Source organism: Moschus berezovskii, chromosome 17, assembly GCF_049115385.1.
Source record: "Moschus berezovskii isolate FMDL1 chromosome 17, NW_MosBer_1.0, whole genome shotgun sequence".
Classification (NCBI taxonomy): Eukaryota; Metazoa; Chordata; class Mammalia; order Artiodactyla; family Moschidae; genus Moschus; species Moschus berezovskii.
The window spans coordinates 38,240,999-38,264,516 of record NC_142476.1 but is presented as its reverse complement, the minus strand read 5'-3'; the positions used below and the strand labels follow the sequence as shown (position 1 = coordinate 38,264,516).

The window sequence follows — 23,518 nt, the reverse complement described above, 5'->3', positions numbered from 1 at the left end:
TGGGCTCCAAGGTCACTGCGGACAATGACTGCAGTCGTGAAATTAAAACTCTTGCTCCTTAGAAGAAAAGCTATGACAAACTTTGACAGCATATTAAGAAGCAGAGACATCACTTTTCCAACAAAGGTCCATATAGCCAAGGCTATGGTTTTTCCAGCAGTCATGTACAGATGTGAGAGTTGGACCATAAAGAAGGCTGAGCAACAAAGAACTAATGCTTTCAAACTGTGGTGCTAGAGAAGACTCTTGAGAGTCCCTTGGACAGCAAGGAGATCCAATTCATTCTAAAGGAGATCAGTCCTGGCTGTTCATTGGAGGGACTGATGCTAAAACTGAAACTCCAATACTTTGGCCACCTCATGCGAAGAGTTGACTCACTGGAAAAGACTCTGATGCTGGGAAAGATTGGGGGCGGGAGGAGAAGGGGACGACAGACAGTGAGATGGCTGGATGGCATCACCGACTCGATGGACATGAGTTTGAGTGAACTCCGGGAGTTGGTGATGGACAGGGAGGCCTGGCGTGCTGTGATTCATGGGGTCGCAGAGAGTCGGACACGACTGAGCGACTGAACTGAACTGAACCCATAGAAAGCTTAACCTCACAGAATATAATCACTAGTAAAAGAATCTACAATGCCGGAGGCATACCTGAGCCAAATCAAAGGTCAGGACTGGAGGAGGTCTACAAAGATCAGAGCTACGCTACTTCCAACAAAGAAAGGTAAAAATGATAGTACAGCTAGTTAGTAACACTTTGAGTACTTAGGTTAGACAAGGAACTCTTCACAGAATCTTGCACATGCTGGCTTGTTTAATTTTCATGACTGTATTATTAATGTTCAGCTTCCCCGGTAGCTCAGATGGTAAAGAATCCACCTGCAATGCAGGAGACCTGGGTTCGATCTCTGGATCAGGAAGATCCCCAGGAGAAGGAAATAGAACCCACTCCAGTATTCCTGCCTGGAAAATCTCATGGACAGAGAAGCCTGGTGAGCTACAGTTCACAGGGTCGAAAAAGAGTCGGACATGACTTAGTAACTAAACAACAACAACATTATTAATTTTACTATTACCTCCATTTTTACAGATGAGAAAATTAAGACAGAAGGTGTAACCTCTCACACTTCCCTGTCTTCTTCCCTCTACTTCTCTCAAAGGCAAAATCTGCTCACAAGGCAGTCTGCTCCAAAGTCCCTACTCCTACTCATGACACTATTGTGCCTTGCCAAAAATAACAGCTACCATTTATTTAGTACTTATCGCGTGCTAGAACTCTACCCACAATCACCTATGCAATCCTCTTGATAACCCTCTGAAGTCAATATATAATTATCTGTATCTTAGAAATAAGGAAACTGAGGCACAGAAAGTGACTTGCCTAAGGTTGCACATCTGGTAAAATCACAGTGACTTGCCTTGGGTCACAGAGCAAGTGAGGATTTAATCCAGGAGTCTGGCTCCAGAGTTTACTCCCAAACACTATTCTCTCTTGCTTCTCAATGGTTCTTGGCTTCGCCATCAGAGATGAACACATCTCAACTTCAAGTCTGATGAAAGCACTGCCAAGTGTCCCAGCTTCTCCCTGGGTTTCCTCTGCCCTGAAACCTCATTTCCACTCCCCTAACTGTCTCATATGCACCCCTCATTGGTATTTCCGCTCCACCGGGATTCTCCTCACTGATGTAACCAGATATAACTTCCACTTCAGATAAATTTGAGAACCAGAATGAATTCTTGAATCAAATTGTGAATCCAATCTCAGACTCCAGTGTAACAAAACTGTACAGTAATGCCTACTAGAAAATCATGCCAGAAAAATCATCCAACAGAAAGAAAATGGGAAAGAAGGTTACAGAAGTTTTAAATAAGAAAGTACTACAAAGAAATGTTTCCTGCAGGAACTAGAAGCAAGAATGTGGGTTTAGATGAGAAAAAGGACAAAAAAAACTGGCTAAAGCTGACAGGGAAAAACACAAAGGAAAGTAAAGGAAAACTAAACAGCTCTAAGATAACTTGCCAAGTTCTAGTGCTGCTGCTGCTGCTGCTGCTGATAAATCACTTCAGTTGTGTCCAACTCGGTGCGACCCCATAGACGGAAGCCCACCAGGCTCCCCCATCCCTGGGATTCTCCAGGCAAGAACAACGGAGTGGGTTGCCATTTCCTTCTCCAATGTGTGAAAGTGAAAAGTGAAAGTGAAGTCGCTCAGTCGTGTCCGACCCCCAGCGACCCCACGGACTGCAGCCCACCAGGCTGCTCCATCCATGGGATTTTCTAGGCAAGAGTACTGGAGTGGCTTGCCATTGCTTTCTCCGAGTTCTAGTGCTGCTGCTGCCGCTGCTGCTGCTAAGTCATTTCAGTCGTGTCCGACTCTGTGTGACCCCATAGATGGAAGCCCACCAGGCTCCCCCATCCCTGGGATTCTCCAGGCAAGAACACTGGAGTGGGTTGCCATTTCCTTCTCCAATGTGTGAAAGTGAAAAGTGAAAGTGAAGTCACTCAGTCATGTCTGACTTGTAGTGACCCCATGGACTACAGCCTACCAGGCTCCTCCGTCCATGGGATTTTCCAGGCAGGAGTACTGGAGTGGCTTGCCATTGCCTTCTCCGGTTCTAGTGTTAGATACAGTCAAAACTCAGCTTGCTGCAAAGATGACCATCATCTTAAATGCCTGCTCATCAAAGAGTTTTCAGCTCCATGGAGATTAAGTTTTTTCAAGGACTGGCCCACAATCTATGTCATTTTTAATGGAAGTAAGTAAATAAAGAAAAACCTGCCTTGCAGCAATTTTAGCAAACATATCTAACCCAGAAAGCAAAAAGCAACAATCCTCTCTCTTTAGAGCTTCAAGACTCAGCCTTTGGGAACATTTCCCTGCACGATAAGTGCAGATTTGCCTTCCAGGAGAGCATGGAAATGAGAGAGACAGATGTGGGCTTGCTTGCTGCAGAGATAACAACCCTTCCAAATTCTAACTGCCCTGAATGTGCATGACCTCTGACCTCACCACAAACTCTAAAAAATGAGTTTCCTCTTTTTTTCATCTCCACTATTAATCTCTCCAAATAAAACTTTAGGAGAAGAAAGAAACATGTTCATGTAATTTTCATTCTGAATAAAATTCAGAGAAAAAATGGGGCTTCCCTGGTGGCTCAGTGGTATAGAATCTGCTTGCCAAGGCAGGAGACACAGGGTCAGTCCCTGATCTGGGAAGATCCCACATGCCATGGAGCAACTAAGCCTGCATGCCACAACCATTGAGCCTGTGCTTCAGAACCCGGGAGCCACAACTACTGAGCCCACCTGCTGCAACTACAGAAGTCTGCATGTGCTAGAGCCCATGCTCTGCAGCAAGAGAAGCCACACAATGAAAAACCTACACTGCAACTAGAGTAGCCTCCACTCACTGTGACGAAAGAAAAGCTTGAACAGCAACAAAGACCCAGCACAGCCAAAAATAATAAATAAATACACTTATATTAGAAAGATTTAGGCAAAAGCAAAGCTAACCCAAAGCTACACTAGACTGAAGACTAAGAATGTGTTTTCTGTTAACACAGAACCACCAGAGTTGTTGAATTTCATACAGTTAGATAAATTGGCCCATCAGATAGTTCCCAGTGCATTTGTGTCTTAAAAGGAGAAAGTATCTGCCACATGCTTAACTCATCAGTATCAATAAAGATGCCATATGTAATTACTTAACGAAATCTTCATGCTTTAGCGCCCTTCCTCACATAAGCAGTGGCAACTGTATAATTAAAACACAGACCTTTCAGGGTGGTGAATCCCTTTCAAATATAACCCTTTCAAGGTCTGCAAAGTCGTTACTGATAACCATGACTAAAGACAGCATTTGCAGAAATGCATGTAGAGTATCTAACAGCAGACTAACACTCTTACCTTTAAAGTTTTATAGTAAATGGCCCTGTTGATTTCCAGTGGAAATAAATTTTGCTCTTCTCCTGAGCAAGCCCAATTCACATAGCGCAGCCAGTTCCCCTTCTCTGGATCGGTGGCATCAATGCACATCCATCCCAAATTTGGGTAATAGACCTTGGATGGGGGAAAAGGACAGCTGTTAAAATAGGGGTATCTTTTAAATGTTTCCATTTTCAACGTGTAAGACAATTCCTGTTCATTATATGGAAGTACTCCATAAAGCATTTCACATCAACAGAATAAGCAGCATAAAAAAGGAAAAGAAAAATGAAAACTGAGGTCCAAAATGATATAATCCTCATTTGTTATTTTTCTATTTGGGTGTAATTTTTTTCTCCTAAACTTTATGTGCTATATAATAAATGTGCTTGATGCTCTCCAAATCCTTCGCAAACATGAAGCCTTATGATAGCTCTCCTCCCCATATAACAGAGGAAGTGTGAGCCTGCAGCAGTGCTCCCCAGCACCCAAATGCCCTGAGCCTCCTGGGCTGTTCAGCAATTCGAGAGTGGGGGTCCAGTCCTGCTGGAGTCCACAGCTCAGCAGGTGCCTCTGCTGCAGTGCTGACAGAAACTTCAGTAAGGAAGCATGCAGTGTGAACCTCCATGTGGGTGACAGGGCATGATGCTTCTTCTGCAGACTCTGTTGACCTTAAACACTTCTCTACCCAGAGAATCTGCATGCTGGGAAATATCAGTTTCCTTCTGAAACAAGACCAAAATCCCGACCCATCTTTGAGGAGACAGATCAGCTCCACACTTGCAAGACAGAAGCCCTCCCTGATCATCCACTCTCCATCAACTCCTCCTCATAGAGGCCTCTGGCTCTCATTCCTTCATTTAAAGAGAGTCTACTGAGCAGCTGCTTCTTACTTTGTAGATACATACATACATACATACATACATCTATGTTCTACTTTCCCAAATTTAGACTGTAAAACACTTGATTAGGCACTGAAATAGAATCAACTGGTGACAGTGTCAAAAACAAAGGAAAAGAAATGAGTCTTCTACTTTCTCCTTTGGAAGAAAGGAGAGAATCTTGATGCTTCCATTTCTTTCCTACAGTCAAGACCCTCACCGCTCATGTCTTCTTTTCACGTTAAACACTGTTTGTTTACTGCAGGTTTCTTTCCTTCAGGAACAAAGCCCCCACTCTTGGCTCCTCTGGGCATGCCTGTGTCTCCCAGCCCAGGACTGCAGGGCAGCGCCCACGTTACTGGCCATGAACAACACTTTCTTCCTGCTAGGGGTTAGACATCTGGCATAATGCTGCATGCTTTCCATATTATCTCATTTAACCTTATGCATCAGGTTCATTATTACCCCTTTTTGCCACATGTGGCAATTAAGGATCAAAGATTATATAACCTTCCCAAAGTCACTCACTTACTGAGTACTAAAGATGACCTTAATCCCAGCTCTGCTTGACCTCTATTTATAAGTGCCTTCCTTGACCATCCCAGCTAAAACTATGAAGCCTTCTCTTCCCATCAGCACCCCCAGTCATCTAGTCATATCCTGATTTATTTTTCTTCAAGGTACTTATGATCTTATTTTCCTACTTAGTAACTGTTTCTACACACCAGAGTATTCACTCCATGAGAGGACATTTGAGTCTTTTCATTCACCGTAGTACCTCTAAGACCTTGCCCAGTGCCTGGCAGAGAGTAGGCTCTCAACAAATAACTATGAAATTCATGAAATGATATTATCATATACAAATGTATAATGGTCATCATTTAATGAGCACCTATTATGTGACAGGGATCATGCTAGAAAGTGCTTTGCAGTTACTTTATTTACTCCCCACAAAGTGTCAAGGAGAGTATTTTCACTATTCTGTAAGTACCCACAGTGAGTTTATTCAGCAGCTGGTTGTTTACTATAACACCTCTCTGCACCACCTAAAAAGATGCTATACAGGTAACATTTGACTCCTTTTCAAACTCACTGTCACATTCACTCTCAGCTCGTGCACACACGAGCAGGCACACACACATTCTTCACCCCTGAAAACAAAGAGAAAGTGCAGCCCCACATGGTATGTGTGGAAGAGACAGAATCACAATACAAAATTTAAATTTCACACACCAAAATAATTTAAGGTGCTTTACTTTAAAACGCTTATGAGATACTTTTGCCAAGTTTGCCAATATAATAAAATAACAAAAATGGGAATATTTAGTTGGTTTTTTAAGGGTGTCAGTCCATACTGGTTACTTCTTGCTAACTTAGGGATGCAAAGTCTTGTTTTGATTTATCATAGGAGACAGCAGAGTTCCCACACACTCCCACGCACATACTGATACAGCTACAAACACTGCAGAGATGGTGCTGGAGAATCCCACACAGTTAAAGGCAGCTGGAGAGAAGTAACAAGAGTCTACCTACCACCTGGAGGATAACAGTAAGACTGTGCCAGAATTTCCTGGCTCGCAGGTCAATAATGACCCTTGCAAAAAGAACAAGGTGTTCCACTTGAGTGAAGTTTTTATGTACAGCTCATTTTGTTATAAAAGAGACTAAGGAATCTACTAAGTCATACTTAAACTAAAACGCTCAATTTTATAGAAAAGATGAACACTTCAGTTTTTTAAAAATGTGCAAACTAGTAATTCATAAAGAAATACACATGGCTAAAATCTCAAGGAAAAAAGTTATATTTACCTAATAATTAAAAATAAGTAATTTTTTAAACTCACAAAATGGTAAAAATTATTTTTTAAGGAAGAAAAAAAAAAAAACCCACCACAATTAGAAAGCAGACATTCTCCCAAAATGCTGATCAGAGAATAAATTGCTATCTTTTTTTGGCTCAAACTAAGCAATAACGTCTAAAGAACTTTAAAATGCACACACTTTAATCAGCATATACACTTGTAGGAATTTATTCTCATGAGATATTGGGCAATCACACCAAGATGTATGTACAAAAATGTCCACAGCAGTGTGGTTTACCAGAGACTCATTGTGAGACGGAGAGCACCACAGATTAGCTCAGTACGGCAATATCAGAATATAGTGGAATACTAGGCAGAACTTAAAAAACACTGTTGTATGAATGACTGACTCATGTGGAAACTTTTACTTTCTGTAATCTTTGTATTTCTTAAGAATTTTCTCAGTAGTAAACATACATTATCTCTATAATCAGGAGAAAAAGATGACCAGAAGATGTAGAAATATAAATAATCAGTAGAAAAGACAATCATAATACACTGATGATTGAATAAAGTCATTTATAAAAAGTATGGCTTAAAAATATGAATATATGAAGAGAAAAATGATCTGAAATCTAAACGCATGAATATGTTAATATTGGTTTTCTCAGAAAAATGGGATTCATCATAATTTTCATTTTCTCTCTTCTGCCTATCTGAATTTTCTACCTTCCCTCCACTGATTTAGTGTAATCTCTAAGTAAAAAGGGAAGAGGGTGGGGAGAGCAGGCTAGGAAGGCAGCCAAGCTCTGCTGAATGCTAGGCTCACACTCCCATCCTCTTTACTGTCACCATCATCATGACACACACATCTTTAAAAAATATGTAGCCTTCTCACTTTCACTGAGTCTCACCTGTAATTGGAACTGGTATTTCATGCAATTTCTACCTTATTTGGAATTCCAACTGGTTTCCAACCGGAGTTAACTTCAGTGACTGATACACAGAACCTATCTCTAAAATGTGACAGAACTACGCTCAATATATGTGCAAGTTACGAGACTGCACATGTACCACCACACGATGAAGCCAGGGTGGAGAAAGGGAGAATGAGACTCCTGTTCTTTCAGGTAGAGACAGTGCAAAGACAGGTCAAACTCACACCCCAGTTCTAACTCAACAATGTTACATAACAAATCTATTACCACATCCTTATAAGGACCAAGAAATACTCAGCTGACTTGATCCTAAGGAGCAATACTTCCATATAATCAATAGTTTTTCCTCTATAAACAGTTTCTTTATGCAAAGCAAGGGTACCTGATTATGCACTATTACAATGTTTACAAGTTGACTTTCATATAGAAATACTCTACTTGGAGAGAAAGGGAAGCACTTCTATACTAAGCACTGTCAAGCTTTACAAACACCCTGTGAAATATTATTAAGCCCCTTTTCTATACGAGGACACTAGGGAAAGATAGTCGGTAATTTTACTAGAACACTGAAACCACTAAAAGTCAGAAGTGAAGAAGTGAAGTGAAAGTCACTCAGTCATGTCCGACTCTTTGCGAGCCTGTATAGCCCATGGAATTCTCCAGGCCAGAATACTGGAGTGGGTAGCCCATCCCTTCTTCAGAGGATCTTCCCAACCCAGGAATCAATCGAACAGAGGTCTCCTGAATTGCAGATGGATTCTCTACCAAGTGAGCTATGAGGGAAAGTCTAACAGAGTTCTGCCAAGAGGACGCACTGGTCATAGCAAACACCCTCTTCCAACAACATAAGAGAAGAGTCTACACATGGACATTACTAGGTGGTCAACACTGAAATCAGATTGATTATATTCTTTGCAGTCAAAAATGGAAAAGCTCTATACAGTCAGCAAAAACAAGACCAGGAGCCGACTGTGGCTCAGATCATGAACTCCTTATTGCCAAATTCAGACTTAAATTGAAGAAAGTGGGGAAAACCACTAGACCATTCAGGTAAGACCTAAATCAAATCCCTTACAATTATACAGTGGAAATGAGAAATAGATTTAAGGGACTAGATCTGATAGATAGAATGCCTGATGAACTCTGGACAGAGGTTCGTGACATTGTACAGGAGACAGGAATCAAGACCATTCCCAAGAAAAAGAAATGCAAAAAAGCAAAATGGCTGACTGAGGAGGCCTTACAAATAGCTGTGAAAAGAAGAGAAGCAAAAAGCAAAGGAGAAAAGGAAGGATATACCCATTTGAATGCAGAGTTCCAAAGAATAGCAAGGAGAGATAAGAAAGCCTTCCTCAGCAATCAATGCAAGGAAATAGAGGAAAAGAACAGAATAGGAAAAACAAGAGATCTCTTCAAGAAAATAAGAGATAGCAAGGGAACATTTCATGCAAAGATGGGCTCAATGAAGGACAGAAATGGTAGGGACCTAACAGAAGCAGAAGATGTTAAGAAGAGGTGGCAACAATACACAGAAGAACTGTACAAAAAAGATCTTCACGACCCAGATAATCACGATGGTGTGATCACTCACCTACAGCCAGACATCCTGGAATGTGAAGTCAAATGGGCCTTAGGAAGCATCACTACGAACAAAGCTAGCGGAGGTGATGGAATTCCAGTTGAGCTATTTCAAATCCTGCAAGATGAGGCTGTGAAAGTGCTGCACTCAATATATCAGCAAATTTGGAAAACTCAGTATTGTACACAGGACTGGAAAAGGTCGGTTTTCATTCCAATCCCAAAGAAATGCAACGCGAAAGAATGCTCAAACTACTGCACAATTGCACTCATCTCTCATGCTAGTAAAGCAATGCTCAAAATTCTTCAAGCCAGGCTTCAGCAATACGTGAACCGTGAACTTTCAGATGTTCAAGCTGGATTTAGAAAAGGTAGAGGAATCAGAGATCAAGTTGCCAACAATCACTGGATCATCAAAAAAGCAAGAAAGTTCCAGAAAAACATCTATTTCTGCTTCAATGACTGTGCCAAAGCCTTTGACTGTGGGATCACAGTAAATTGTGGAAAATTCTAAAAGAGATGGGAATACCAGACCACCTGACTTGCCTCTTAAGAACCCTGTATGCAGGTGAGGAAGCAACAATTAGAACTGGACATGGAACAACAGACTGGTTCCAAATAGGAAAAGGAGTATGTCAAGGTTGTATATTGTCTCCCTGCTTGTTTAACTTATATGCAGAGTACATCATGAGAAATGCTGGGCTGGATGAAGCACAAGCTGGAATCAAGATTGCCAGGAGAAATATCAATAACCTCAGATATGCAGATGACACCACCCTTATGGCAGAGAGTGAAAAAGAACTAAAGAGCCTCTTGATGAAAGTGAAAGAGGAGAGTGAAAAAGTTGGCTTAAAGCTCAACATTCAGAAAACTAAGATCATGGCATCCAGTCCCATCACTTCATGGCAGATAGATGGGTAACAGTGGAAACAGTGGCTGAGTTTATTTTGGGGGGCTCCAAAATCACTGCAGATGGTGACTGCAGCCATGAAATTAAAAGACACTTACTCCTTGGAAAGAAAGTTATGACCAACCTAGACAGCACATTGAAAAGCAGAGACATTACTTTGTCAACAAAGGTCCATCTAGTCAAGGCTATGGTTTTTCCAGTGGTCATATATGGATGTGAGAGTTGGACTATAAAGAAAGCTGAGTGCCGAAGAATCGATGCTTTTGAACTGTGGTGTTGGAGAAGACTCTTGAGAATCCCTTGGACTATAAGGAGATCCAACCAGTCCATCCTAAAGGAGATCAGGCCTGGGTGCTCACTGAAAGGACTGATGCTGAAGCTGAAACTCCAATACTCTGACCACCTGATGTGAAGAGCTGACTCATCTGAAAAGACCCTGGTCCTGGGAAAGATTGAGTGCAGGAGGAGAAGGGGACGACAGAGGATGAGATGGTTGGATGGCATCACCGACTCAATGTACATGGGTTTGGGTGGGACATGGAGGCCTGGCGTACTGCAGTTCATGGGTCGCAAAGAGTCGGACACGACTGAACGATGGAACTGAACTGACCTGAACCACTAAACAGACTAGCTATAAACTCACTGTCACACAGAATGTAATTCTCACATCACTCAAATTCCATTCAGTTGAATCCAATAATTTCAAAACCCATAAAATAAAGTAAATTCATATTTTATTACAAGCGTGTTCAGTCGCTCAGAGTGGGTTGACATTTCCTCCTCCAGGGGATCATCCCAACCCAAGGATCGAACCCATGTATCCTGCATTGTAGGCAGCTTCTTTACTACTGAGCCATTTAAAAATTCCCAATGACCCTAGAAATTGTACACAAAATGTTGTGTGTTTATGTACATTTGTATATTTGCTGGGAAGATTTTCGAAAGGGTCCACAACATGCCAAAGACTAAGAATCTCTAGGTAGACTCTGCTAGTGGGAAGATCACTATTAACAGGCAACCGTGAAACCTGGGCACCCTGACTGACAGTTTCAGACCCCAAGCAGGCCACCTGCTCTCAGATCTGTCATTTTCATTTGTGGAAAGATTTAGTGTGTTTCTAGTATTCTCTTTTTCCACTAACAAAAATCCCCACGGGATACTGTCATTTGTCTATATAATACCACAAATATATGCCAAGCTCAGTGCTCTAGAACTGAGAACAGTGCCTGTCACTTGGTAAGCTTAACAAATAGAGGTTAAATATGTAAATAAACTCTCAATTTTTTTCTTGCACCATAACAAGCTGTCCATCTAGTTACAAGTTCACTTATTTAGAAAGAAAGTTTAATTCTCTGTACTTCAACGTCCCCACCCTCCTGAAGGTCCTGAGAGAAGAATAAGACTCATGCAGCAGTTTCTGTGACAAACAACTCTATGGCTAGCCCACTTTTAAGAAACAAGTTCAAAATCTGCTTCTATTAACCACACTGCTTCACACTAAACCTAAGACCCCAGACATCACGTTCACTCCCTCTCTCTTACACACACAAACAAGGGGCTCAGCAGACTTTCTGCAAGGGGCCAGGAAGTATTTTCAGTTTTACAAGCCATACGGTCTCAGTCACAACTGTTCATCTTGGCCACTACAGGGCAAAAGCAGTCACAGACAATATGTAAACAAATGAACATTGCTGTGTTCCAATAAAACTTGATTAATGAACTGAAATTTGAATTTCATATACTTTTCATGTGTCACAAAACACTTGATCTTTGTTTGCTGCTGCTGCTAAGTCATTTCAGTCGTGTCCAACTCTGTGTGACCCCATAGATGGAAGTCCACCAGGCTCCCCTGTCCCTGGGATTCTCCAGGCAAGAACACTGGAGTGGGTTGCCATTTCCTTCTCCAATGTGTGAAAGTGAAAAGTGAAAGTGAAGTCGCTCAGTCGTGTCCGACCCCTAGCGACCCCATGGACTGCAGCCCACCAGGCTCCTCCATCCATGGGATTTTCCAGGCAAGAGTACTGGAGTGGCTTGCCACCACTTGAAAATGTAAAAACCATTCTCAGCTCTTGGACTGCACAAAACAGGTGGCAGGTTGGATTTCCCCCATGAGCTAGGTCTTTTCTTAGGACATTCTAGATGGTTTAGAAGTTGGAAAGAAGCAGTAAGAGCTGAATGGTACTTTCAGACAAAAGGTTCTACAGAATCAACTGGATGAATTCTCTACTCTCTTTTATAGTTTTGCTCCATTTTTAAATTAGAAATACTTTGAAATTAGAAGAACTGAGATACCAAAAATTATGAAATGTGCTTGTTAGTATCTGATCTTAACAGTGCTGAAAGATAAAAAGTTTGCTTTCACTTCTGAAAAATAAAACTATTTCAATATTTAAAATCTCATTATAAAGAAATAATTTCTCTATCAACTTTAGTAGTGTAGTGAGTAGTGAAGTCGCTCAGTCGTGTCCGAATCTTTGCGACCCCACGGACTGTAGCCTACCAGGCTCCTCCGTCCATGGGATTCTCCAGACAAGAGTACTGGAGTGGGTTGCCGTTTCCTTCTCCAAGTTGATTTCTCTATCAACTTTAATTGAAATGCAATTCTATTTCTTCTCTCTACCCTCTGGACTCAAAAATTTGTTGCCTGAATAGTAACATACAAATTGAAGCAGTGGACTATCAGTTTTCATTGATAAGAAAAGGGGGGGAACTATCAAAAAATGTCAATAATACTGGTTTTAAAAAGCTAGGGAGGAACATTCACCCCTGGTGGCTATGTAAATTAGTACAATCCCTTTGGAGGTATGTTAGGAAAATTTACCGAAACTTAAAATGTACATAACTTTTGACTCAACAATTATACTTCTAGGAATTTATCTTAAGAAGATAACCAGACAAGTGAGCAAATTTGTATATACAGTTAGTTTCATACTTGGAAGAACCTGGGTTTCTTTTTTAATATTACTGAAGTAGAGATGACTTACAGTGCTGTGTTCATTTCTGCTGGGACAGGAAAGTGATTCAATTATATACATATGTATATTCTTTTTCACTATATTGAATATAGTTCCCTCTCCCATACAATAGTACCTTGTTCTCTGATCCTATACTCAGTTCAGTTCAGTCGCTCAGTCGTGTCCGACTCTTTGCGACCCCATGAATCACAGCACGCCAGGCCTCCCTGTCCATCACCAACTCCCGGAGTTCACTCAAACTCATGTCCACAGAGTCGGTGATGCCATCCAGCCATCTCATTCTCTGTTGTCCCCGTCTCCTCCCGCCCCCAACCTTTCCCAGCATCAGAGTCTTTTCCAGTGAGTCAACTCGTCACATGACATGGCCAAAGTATTGGAGTTTCAGCTATACTAGCATCTGCTAATCCCAAACTCCCAATCCTTCTCTCCCAAAGAATTATTAATATCATGAAAAGATTAAAACTACTTAAATGTCCACTGGTTTAACAGTGGAAGGATACAATGGAATTCTAGGTAGCTATAAGAAATAATGATGTGGGATGTACATCTGACGTGGGATGTACATTTGACATGTACACATCTACAACATATTAAAATAAAAAAGCATGTTACAAACCTACATGTTACAAAACTATACAGTTTGGTCTCAACTGTGTGTGAAATGTCTAGATATGGTGTTTGTATAGGTACCTGTGTGAGAGAGACAGAAGAAAAACACAGGCAAAGAAGCAGAGTTAAAAGAATGCACACCATGATGTTGACAGGTGATTTTTACTTTCTCATTTATAATTTTCTGTTTATATTATTTTGCAATGACCATGTATTACTTTCATAATTTAAAAACGACTTATTAGAAGGTACAATACCATGAGTGGCCCCTAATGTAAACCATGGACTCTGGGCAGTAATGGTGTGTCTGCTCTAACAAATGCTCCATTCTGGGGGAAATGAAGCCAGTGAGGGAAGCTGTGTGTGCATGTCTCATGGAGGACGGGGGTGGGGGAGGATAGGGGGGAGAAGATATAGAAACTCAACTTTCTGCTCAGTTTTCCTTTTAATCTAAAGTGCTCTAAAAACTAAAGGCTATTTTTAAAAAGATACATTAAAACATGTAAACAATTCAAAAGTTCTGTTCATTAGAAACAATCTGAGCCCCACAGGAGTGAACGTGAAAGGCTTTAGAATACTGCACGATGCTCTGTGTGTGTGCATGTGCGCGTGCATGCATGCATGCGTGTGGCGGTGGGGGGTACATGAAGTCCAGTGTTTGGCCTGCCAGCAGTTCTCCACCAGGAACTGACCACAGAGTACTCTCCTATTTCCAGAACCTGACTGTTCCATGCATTCACCCTGAGGATACTCTCCTGTTTCTCTCCTGTTATTTCTGATATAATAGCATGCTTTCAGTGGAAACTTAGAGTACTGAAGGCTGCATAAGATAATCAAGGGCTCAAGAAAAGCAATTTAACACTTTCTCATAGATTAGCTTTAAAATGGAGTTCTAGTGAAGGCAAAAGACCAGCCTCCTAAAAGATAAACTGGTCTTACGGGGCTTTAATGGAAAAACAAATGCCAAATGAGATTCTAATGATAAGCAGTATCTGTGACATTAAGAGGAGGCATTCTGATGCAAGTCAGAGGATAACACCAAAGTTAGAATAAGTTAATGGGGATACATTAAATTTTACCTGGATTTTTACTTTCTTTATAATAAATATATACATTAAAATTTTTGCTTCCTATACTTTGCCAAATACATACTTCCACATGTGTATGTCAAATATATCTATTTTAACAGAGCAAAAAGGTTTAGACGTTTCTACACAGAATATAGACCTCAGAGTTGACACCATCTGAATGACATATAGATTTTTTTTTTTTTTAACTACAGGGAAGAAAACCCAGCCTTGACAAGAACTAAATCTTTAACCCTGACTAACAAGAACTGGTGGAGAAGGAAATGGCAATCCACCCCAGGATCTTTGCCTGGAAAATCTCATGGACAGAGGGGCCTAGTGGGTTGCAGCCCATGGGGTCACAGAGTCAGGCACGACTGAGCGACTAACACTAACAAGAACTGGCAGTGTTATAAGGACCCCAACTATGGTAGAACATAAGAAGCATCTTACATTAACAATGGGATGTTAACAAGTTAACAGGAAAAACTGAATCTCTAATATCTAATACATCATGGCTGCAAATTATACTTTTTAAACAAGCTACTACGAATTCATACTTTAAGAATTTCAAGGCAAATGAAACCTAATTTACAAAAGGCACTATTAGTAATTTATATAAAATGCCCAACAATATCAAATTGCTATGTTGAGTAAAGCAGGTACCACAAACTTGCTACTGCTAAGTCACTTCAGTCGTGTCCGACTCTGTGTGACCCCATAGACGGAAGCCCACCAGGCTCCCCCGTCCCTGGGATTCTCCAGGCAAGAACACTGGAGTGGGTTGCCATTTCCTTCTCCAATGTGTGAAAGTGAAAAGTGAAAGTGAAGTCGCTCAGTCGTGTCCGACCCTTAGCGACCCCACGTACTATAGCCTACCAGGCTCCTCCATCCATGGGATTTTCTAGGCAATAGTACTGGAGTGGCTTGCCATTGCCTTCTCCAACCACAAACTTAGGTTTAATATTAATGACATTTTTCAACCTTAGATACACACAGAATTAGAGTACATGTTTTCTGGATCCTCACCAGGATTAATTCTAGCCTGATAGAGCATGTCTGTTGGCTTCCCTTGTGAAACTTCTAAAATTAAAAATACAGTATATTTTGGAACATAATTTTGTGGTTAAGACATTTTTAAGCATTTGGTCATTATCTTGAATAATTAAATTTTTTTTTTTGGTTGGGCTTACTTTCCACAAATACAGCACTCTTTTAACTCGAAAGTTGTGAAATAACAAAGTAATTACTCCCATGGTAAATCATCACTTCCTCAGTCCCCTTGGGTTAAATATCACTATATTTATTATAAGGGATTCATAGAAACTCTCAAAATTACTGAGAGAAACTGTTAGAATTCTCAAGGCAAGAAACACTGCTCACAGCACTGAGAAAAACAGCAACATACCACAGACGGACAAACACCACAGAACTTCTTGACTGAAACTGTCTCCAGACATTTCCCAGGCAAATTTTATTTTTAGGCTTTTATGTGTTTACATGTGAAACAGATGTGATCTCCACCTAAGACAATCTGACAGGAATGCTTTTCCTCACCACCAAAAAAACTTCTCTGGCTGGGAGTCATGCCACTGAGTTCTACAAGAACCTGAGGAGTTTCATGAAGGCTCCTGACCTGAATTAAATTTAACAGAAATGCTTAATTCATAGGCAACTCTTTAGGAAACAATAATAAGATAGTTTATCTTCACAGCTTTTTTCATGAGATTATTTTTTATTCTCCCCATTTTTAAATGGAGGGTTTTAGAGCCCAAAGGTTAAGGGCCCCACCCAGGTCACAAAGGCAGGGTTTGAACCCTGGCTCAGCTGGTAAAAGAATCCAGCTACAATGAAGGAGACTGACTGCAATACAGCCAACCTAGGTTCGATTCATCTAGGTCTGACCCCTGAATGGGGAAGATACCCTGGAGAAGGAAACAGGAACCCTTTCCAGTATTCTTGCCTGGGAAATCTCACGGACAGAGGAGCATGGCAGGTCCATGGGGTTGCAAGAGTCGGACATAATTTAGTGACTGCACCACCACCACCAAACCAATGAAACATTTCTAACTGCCTCACTGTCAGGCAGCAGGACACATGGGGGTTGTGGTTCTGCTCTGACAACACTCTCCGCACGAGTGCCCAGAAGGGAAGGGAGCCACTCCCTCTGGTCTAGACAGCTTCCCTGCCTAAGGAGTGTGTGGACGCTCCCCATCTTCCAGGATCATTGAGAAAATGTGAAATGAACAGAATGAAAGCCTTTCTAAAAAGTCAAAGCACTATACAAACATGGCTTCTCAGGTGGCTCGGTAGTAAAGAATCGCCTGCCAATGCCGGAGATGCAGGTTCGATTCCTGGGTCAGGGAAACTCCCTGGAGAAGGAAATGCCAACCCACTCCAGTATTCTTACCGGGGAAATCCCATGGACAGAGAAGCCTGGTGGGCTACAGTCCATGAGGTAGCAAAAGAGTTGGACACTACTTAGGGACTGAACAACAACAACTATATAAATACACAGTGTGGTAAGTATGTCCAACTCTGAATGTTCCAGCAACACAGACATTACTTCCTAAATGACAGAAAAAATCCTAACTGTGAATTATTGATATTAGTGGCCACCCTGGTGTGTCTTTTACTGGCGTTTGTCTGTAAGCCCATAAAGTGGCAGACCAAACTCTTGGCTACAAAGCAAAGCAACCTGAACAAGGCAAATAAAACGCCAATTTGACATTTATTGTTGAGGACAGCCAAGCACTTTCAAACTACAAATGTAAACAGCAATCTGTATACGAGGAAACACATTTTCTATTAAAAATATTCTTTATTTTAAAGAACATGTTGACTGATTAATTTCAGAAGGTCAAATCCTGAGAAGATAGGATGAAATCTTTAAAAATGTACTGAATTCTGATAAACAAAGGACAAGGATCATTTCTTACCTCCCACATGTATACATTATTCTTAACCTGAGATCTTTTTTTCTTGTCACCGACAAATGGCCCAAACTTTTTGCCTTTTAAAATTGGTTTAGTGGCCCAAACACCTAGAAAATAAAACCAACAGTTTCACAATGCATTGTGGTTAAAGACTAAAGTACTAAAAGCAATTCAGTTTCACAAAATACTGAAAAAACTAGTCACCCTAAAAGCAAGACAGTGTTAACAGAAAATCAAATCAAGTATTCAAAGGGGATTTTTATTTTTCTTCTTAACAGTCTTCTGTATTTTCCTAATAGCCTGTAAAGAATCTATACTGTTTTACAAGTGGGAAAGATTATCTTATGGTTTTTTTTTTTTAATCTTTACATGTAAAATTACCCAGATAGCATAATCACAAACACGTGGAGAAGAGATAATCACAACAATTAAGAGAAAAAAATATCGAATGCAGTAAAAATGCAAAGTTCCTCTTTCTCCTTTTCTACAGATTTCAAATTGTCAAAAAAAAAAAAAAAAAAACCTTAAAGAGTCAGAAACATAGTGTCCTGTAGTAAATATTTTTGAAGTTTGTTTGCTCTCTGCTCTGTTTCCTGAAAGCTTAAACAACTCACTCTTCAGAGTTTAAAACAACCAAGATGTATGCTGCTTGGTGGTATTCTAAGGGGTATTTCTATATTCTTCACAGTGACCGTAAGGCAAACAAGATGCAGAAGCATGGGTAAAACAGCAGGAGACACCCTAGTCAATGGACCCAGTGCCAGGGTGTCTCTTACTGACAGCACTGCTTTGAACATGCTCCCTCACCTTTTGGGCTCGATTTCCTCATATATAGATGAAGGTTGTGGTCTTAGCCAGTGGCTCAGCTATGATGAACTAATTCCACCACCTGTAAGTCTGCTTTGAATCCCATTTGATATCCCAGCTAGTAACTAACTAGTGGAGAGAGAAAATCAACCACTTTCATGAACAGATTATTCACTGAATAATTTTCAATGAGAATTAGGAAAAGCATTTATTAAAAATTTATTCACACACATATATACCAGAATATCAGAAGAACATCTTTAAAAAAAGAAAGCAGGACACAAACATGATTTCTTCTAAGACTGTACTCTAACTTTTGTAACTTATTTTCTTAGCCTTCTGTCTAAAGATTAGAACACAAAAACAAGACTCAATACAAAAAAGCTTGGCTATATTCAACAAGAAATTCTAGCAAGAAGCACTGGGAGACACTCATCATTCACTCAAATACCCACTGAGGCCCATGAAGAGTGTCAGGTACTGGAGACATGAAGACAAATAAGAAATGAAGGCACTCACAATGCAAGAGAGGGATATGAAAACAAATACAAAATAATGAAATAAATATAATACCATCATCACACTCAAATCACAGTGAAATCACAGGCGGAAACAATACATTCTGCAGGAAGAAGAGCCCTAGGGAGACACAGAGGAAGGGGCTGCTCAGGCTGAGTCACAAAGGAGGGTGGGGGGGTGTGAGGGTATTCCTGTCCACCCTGGATTCTTAACTGGAAAACAAACTTCAAAACAAGTCAAGAGTATAGATGTGTTGCTTTTGGAGTGAGCTCCCCACCTGAGAAGCCCCCAGAAGAAGCCTGGCCACAGCCTGCTCTCCCTGCCCACAGCCTGCTCTCCCTGCCCTCTCCTCCCCTGGCTCCAGCACTCACCAATCCGAGTTTTGTCAACAGCAGATGGGAAAAGCCTCACTTCCTCCGGAAGTCCTCGAAGCACATGTTCAGGTACCTCAGCCAGGGTCTCCGCGGCTGCCACAGGCTCAGCTACGTTCTGCAAGTTAAGAAACGGATAATAGCAAAAAGAAGAAAACCCAGTTCCGTTTTGACTTTTTTCTTCTGGTCCAATAAACAAATATGCAAAAATGTAAGTGAAACTTAAAGCTGGCAAGCCAGACTAAAATGATGATGTCAAGCATTTTAGGAGGTGCTTTTTTGCTTGTCTGTGAGTCTCCAAAGGAAACCACTGTAACCTTCAAGCACATCTGTGTTCATTTCGTTTGCGCCAGCCACCTGTGACCATTTTAAAAATACGTAAACCTTCAGCACCATACTGTTTTAATCTCCCACAGAATCTGGTAGCAAATTATATCTTAAGCTTACTTTTAAATCAAAGACTACCATCAGAATCTTAGGATGTTAAAAAAAAAAAAATTAACACTCCCTATTTAAGTGAACACTTTTGGCACATGCTGTAAAGACCATGCCAGCCAACTGGACCCTCATCCCATCCATGTTTTCATTCCTCCAGCAACAAGGGCTTGACAATTTCCAGCAAGAACACTACAATTTATTTTGGGCCCTCCACGGAAGTGTGACCTTTCCAAGAAACAGTACTATACCACCGTACACCAAGTAACTAAACAGCAACACCCCCACAAAATCACACAGTCTCAGAGAAATAGAGAATTTAGAAATTATTAAGTATATGTGAAAATTCACTGTAAATATTAAATAAGATTTCTATTAGATATGTCTCTAAGGGAATAGAAAAGAAATAGAAATCTAAGGGAATAGAAAGGGGAGAACCGAAGCAACTCAAAGATGACTGTTATTCTAAAACTAACTTTCAAATCAAAGGAAAATCAGGTGGTTATTAACTGGCACCACACAGACCCTAAAGAACTGATGTGCAGATCACGACCCTGGTAAGAATGACAGGTTTTGTAGTCTGAATGTTCTTTATTTTACTTTGCAAAGGGAAATATTTCTGAAGGACTTTCAAAGGAACCAACATAGGCAAACAGCAAGGTGGAAGTTTAAGTCACTCAGTCGTGTACGACTCCTTGCAACTCCAGGGACTGCTGCCCGCCAGGCTCCTCTGTCCATGGGATTCTCCAGGCAAGAATACTGGAGTGGGTTGCCATTCCCTTCTCCAGAGGATCTTCCCAACTCAGGTCTTCTGCATCACAAACAGGTTCTTTCCTGTCTCTCTGTGCCACCAGGGAAGCAGCAAACTCCAAGATAAAATGATTAATTTTCCCACAATGAAGACTGTGTAGTTTTAAGAATGCTTTGTGCGAGGAAGAGAATATCATTCAAATTTCTGTACTCCTAGCATTTCAACTTAAAAAAAAATATCAACAGGCTGCTTGGAAAGAAATAGATCCCACAACAACAAGCAAGTCATTGTGAAGGTCTACTCTGCTATTTTGAGTTGGAATGTGCAAAAGTGGGCACAGAAGGCCTGGGGATCATTCCCTGGACAGGGCAGATGTGACGGTGCATGCACTCCAGAAGCACACACACTTCCATCCTGCTTGATTAAGCCCTGGTCCTGACAGTATCACCAAGCACAAGTTCAACATCTTCCTAAACATGGGAATATCAAAACTGCCCCAGAAAATGATCTTATGGTATTTTTAGTAGCTAAAGTGTGAATACATTTAGCACACAAATTCCTCACTTCTAAATACAGTGCTCTCATTTTTAAAAAATTTTAATCTATAAACCGGAATTTCGGAAATGTGACTAAATTTTTCAAAAGAGGGAAAAGGTATTACATTGGTAACTGATATCCAGGCTACATAATAATTATTTTTAACTTGGATAAATTAAACAGTATTAACAAGCCATAGCCACAGCCACTAGCACATAGCCAGTTAGTATGGTAAGTGGGACTTTCCTTCCCCTTTTTCAGAGTGAAACCTAGAAAAGATTTTAAAGGATATGACACCATCTAACCTTTCCAGGAACTCTGAAAAGACAGTGTGTCAGCTAACTCAAACCGATACTTCCAGGCACTATTAGGATAACTACTAATGACTTAATGTGTACTGGAACTTCCTTGGGCCTCAGTGCAAGGCACTGGGCTAACCATCTTGTGTGTAAGACAGAGTTTACTCCAAACAGCCCAACAGGAGGGCCCTGTTAGTGCCTCCTCCCAGCTCCCTACCCCACTACCACACACACAGAAGAGGAAATTGAGGCTTAGGGAAGTGGTCCAAGCTGCCCAAGGATAGGAATTGAGTCTCTGTCTGTCTATCCCCAGAGCCCAAGCCCACAACCACTGTGGTGTTTACGATTAAAATTCTGCTGGATCGGCTTTGAGGTCCTAATGTAAAACATGATGACTCTGGTTGATAGCACTGTATTACAAAACTGAAATTGCTAAGAGAGTAGAACTTAAATGCTCCCTCCTCCTCCCAAAAAGAAAGAAAAAGAGAAATATGCAAGCTGATGGGTGTGTTAATTAACTGGACAGTTGGAATCCTTTCACAATGGGTAGGTATATCGAACCACCACAATGTACACACAGTTTAAATATCTTACAATTTTGTCAATTATACCACAGTAAAGCAAAGAATTCAAAAGGAAAAGATTCTGCTGGAATCAATCTGACAACTTCTGCCCTAAAATCTCCAAATTTGCACAGAAATGTCAATAGGAGATGGTAACCTAAGGCAGGAATGGTCATCCCCACAGGAAATTTATAACTTGAGTCTAAGTTGGAGAACATCTATATTAAAATTTATGAGACACCTGGCAATATAAACGACGTCAGAAGTATCACAGGAAAAAGAAACAAGAAAAACTCCCATACACATACTTGCTTGCCTTCAGCAAATCCATGATTTTTAATTTGGGCTCCTTTAGTTAGAAGAGAAAAGCTTTTTTCCTGCTTATTTTAGCATCCTTCACACTACAACAGGGCTCAACTAAAACCCAAGGACCTCATTCCAGACACTGGCCAGCTCCAGGGCCTTTCTCTTACCTCTCCGGCTGTCGGAACCTCCACTGTGGTGCCTACTGCTAGAAACTACAGGGAACATTTTTTAGGAAGTCGGAAGTAGGAGGAGGTAGGATGGCTTGCCTAACAGAACCATCCTCTCTCCTTCCTTATTTTTCCTTCAGAGCTCTCATCACAATTTTAAATAATTATTGTATAATTTTTACTGTACCTCCCCCATCAGACTGCAGGGAAGACAGATGGCGTCCACCTTACTCCAAGCTCCATTCCCAATACTCAGCAGCAGACCTGAAACATTTGTCACTTATATACTTGAATGAATAAGTGATTCTTGCAAGCTAACTTAAGCTTTTTAGAGAAAAGAAGGCTAGGAAAGCACAGCTGAGTCATCTATCTGAAAGCATTTTCTGTATGCATGCCTGAATTTGAGATAGGTATTTCTGGGTCAATGTAAGGATTCTTTTTTAGAAAAAATGGCATGCTCTCAATTTCAAGCAACCATTTGACAAGTAAACCTTTGGAACAAAAGCATGTTTAAAAGAAAATTTCACTTCCCAACATGTCCATAATTGGGAAACTGGGATCATATATATATATATATAAGATGTAATACCATACTCAAAACAGGGTCACCTTGGTTCGCACACTAAAGAATCACAGTCCTGGAACTACTCAGGTTGATTTTGTCTAAAAGAAACTGGAGCATCTCAATTTATTACAAGATTTCTGAGTCCGTTCTGTGGGCCAGGTAATGTTTTAAGCATCACACATACCTCAATACTGTGTCACTCTAGTGAAGAAGATGGACAAAATTAAATAAAGATATACAGTGCTTGGTAGCTACTGATGCTCTGAAGAGAAATCAAGCACGAGAAGAGGACACAGTAAAGGGAGAAAGGAAAGGGTGTATTTCAGACAGAGTGCTCATGGGAGACCTCTCAAGGAGAAAAAAGGAAATTGGGTGACAACATGCAGGAAAAACAGGCCAGGAGAGGACCTTGCTGAGACAGGAGTAAGTGTGGTGAGTTCAGGGAACAGACAGGCAAAGAGACTGACATGTCCAGATAGAGCAGGGGACAGCAGAACAGCCAGAGCTGTGGCGGGGGAGGGAAGCAGGGTAATGCCAGTGGAGAGATATGAATCACACAGAATGACAGAGGCAGAGGCCAG

General features: G+C 40.9%; 1 protein-coding gene across 8 annotated transcripts in view; it reads right to left on the bottom strand.

Annotated features, from left to right (window-relative positions):
• Nucleotides 1–23,518, bottom strand: part of PRDM2 (PR/SET domain 2) — a 133,651-nt gene that overhangs the window by 81,432 nt on the left and 28,701 nt on the right. For all 8 annotated transcript variants that reach the window (XM_088845334.1, XM_088845333.1, XM_055419245.2 and 5 more), the window contains 3 exons: nt 19,315–19,432; nt 17,621–17,724; nt 3,904–4,056 (listed from right to left, as the gene is read on the bottom strand). In XM_088845334.1, coding sequence (XP_088701460.1) covers nt 3,904–4,056; nt 17,621–17,629 — 162 coding nt within the window. In that variant the 5' untranslated portion in view covers nt 17,630–17,724; nt 19,315–19,432. The remainder of the gene's footprint in view (nt 1–3,903; nt 4,057–17,620; nt 17,725–19,314; nt 19,433–23,518) is intronic.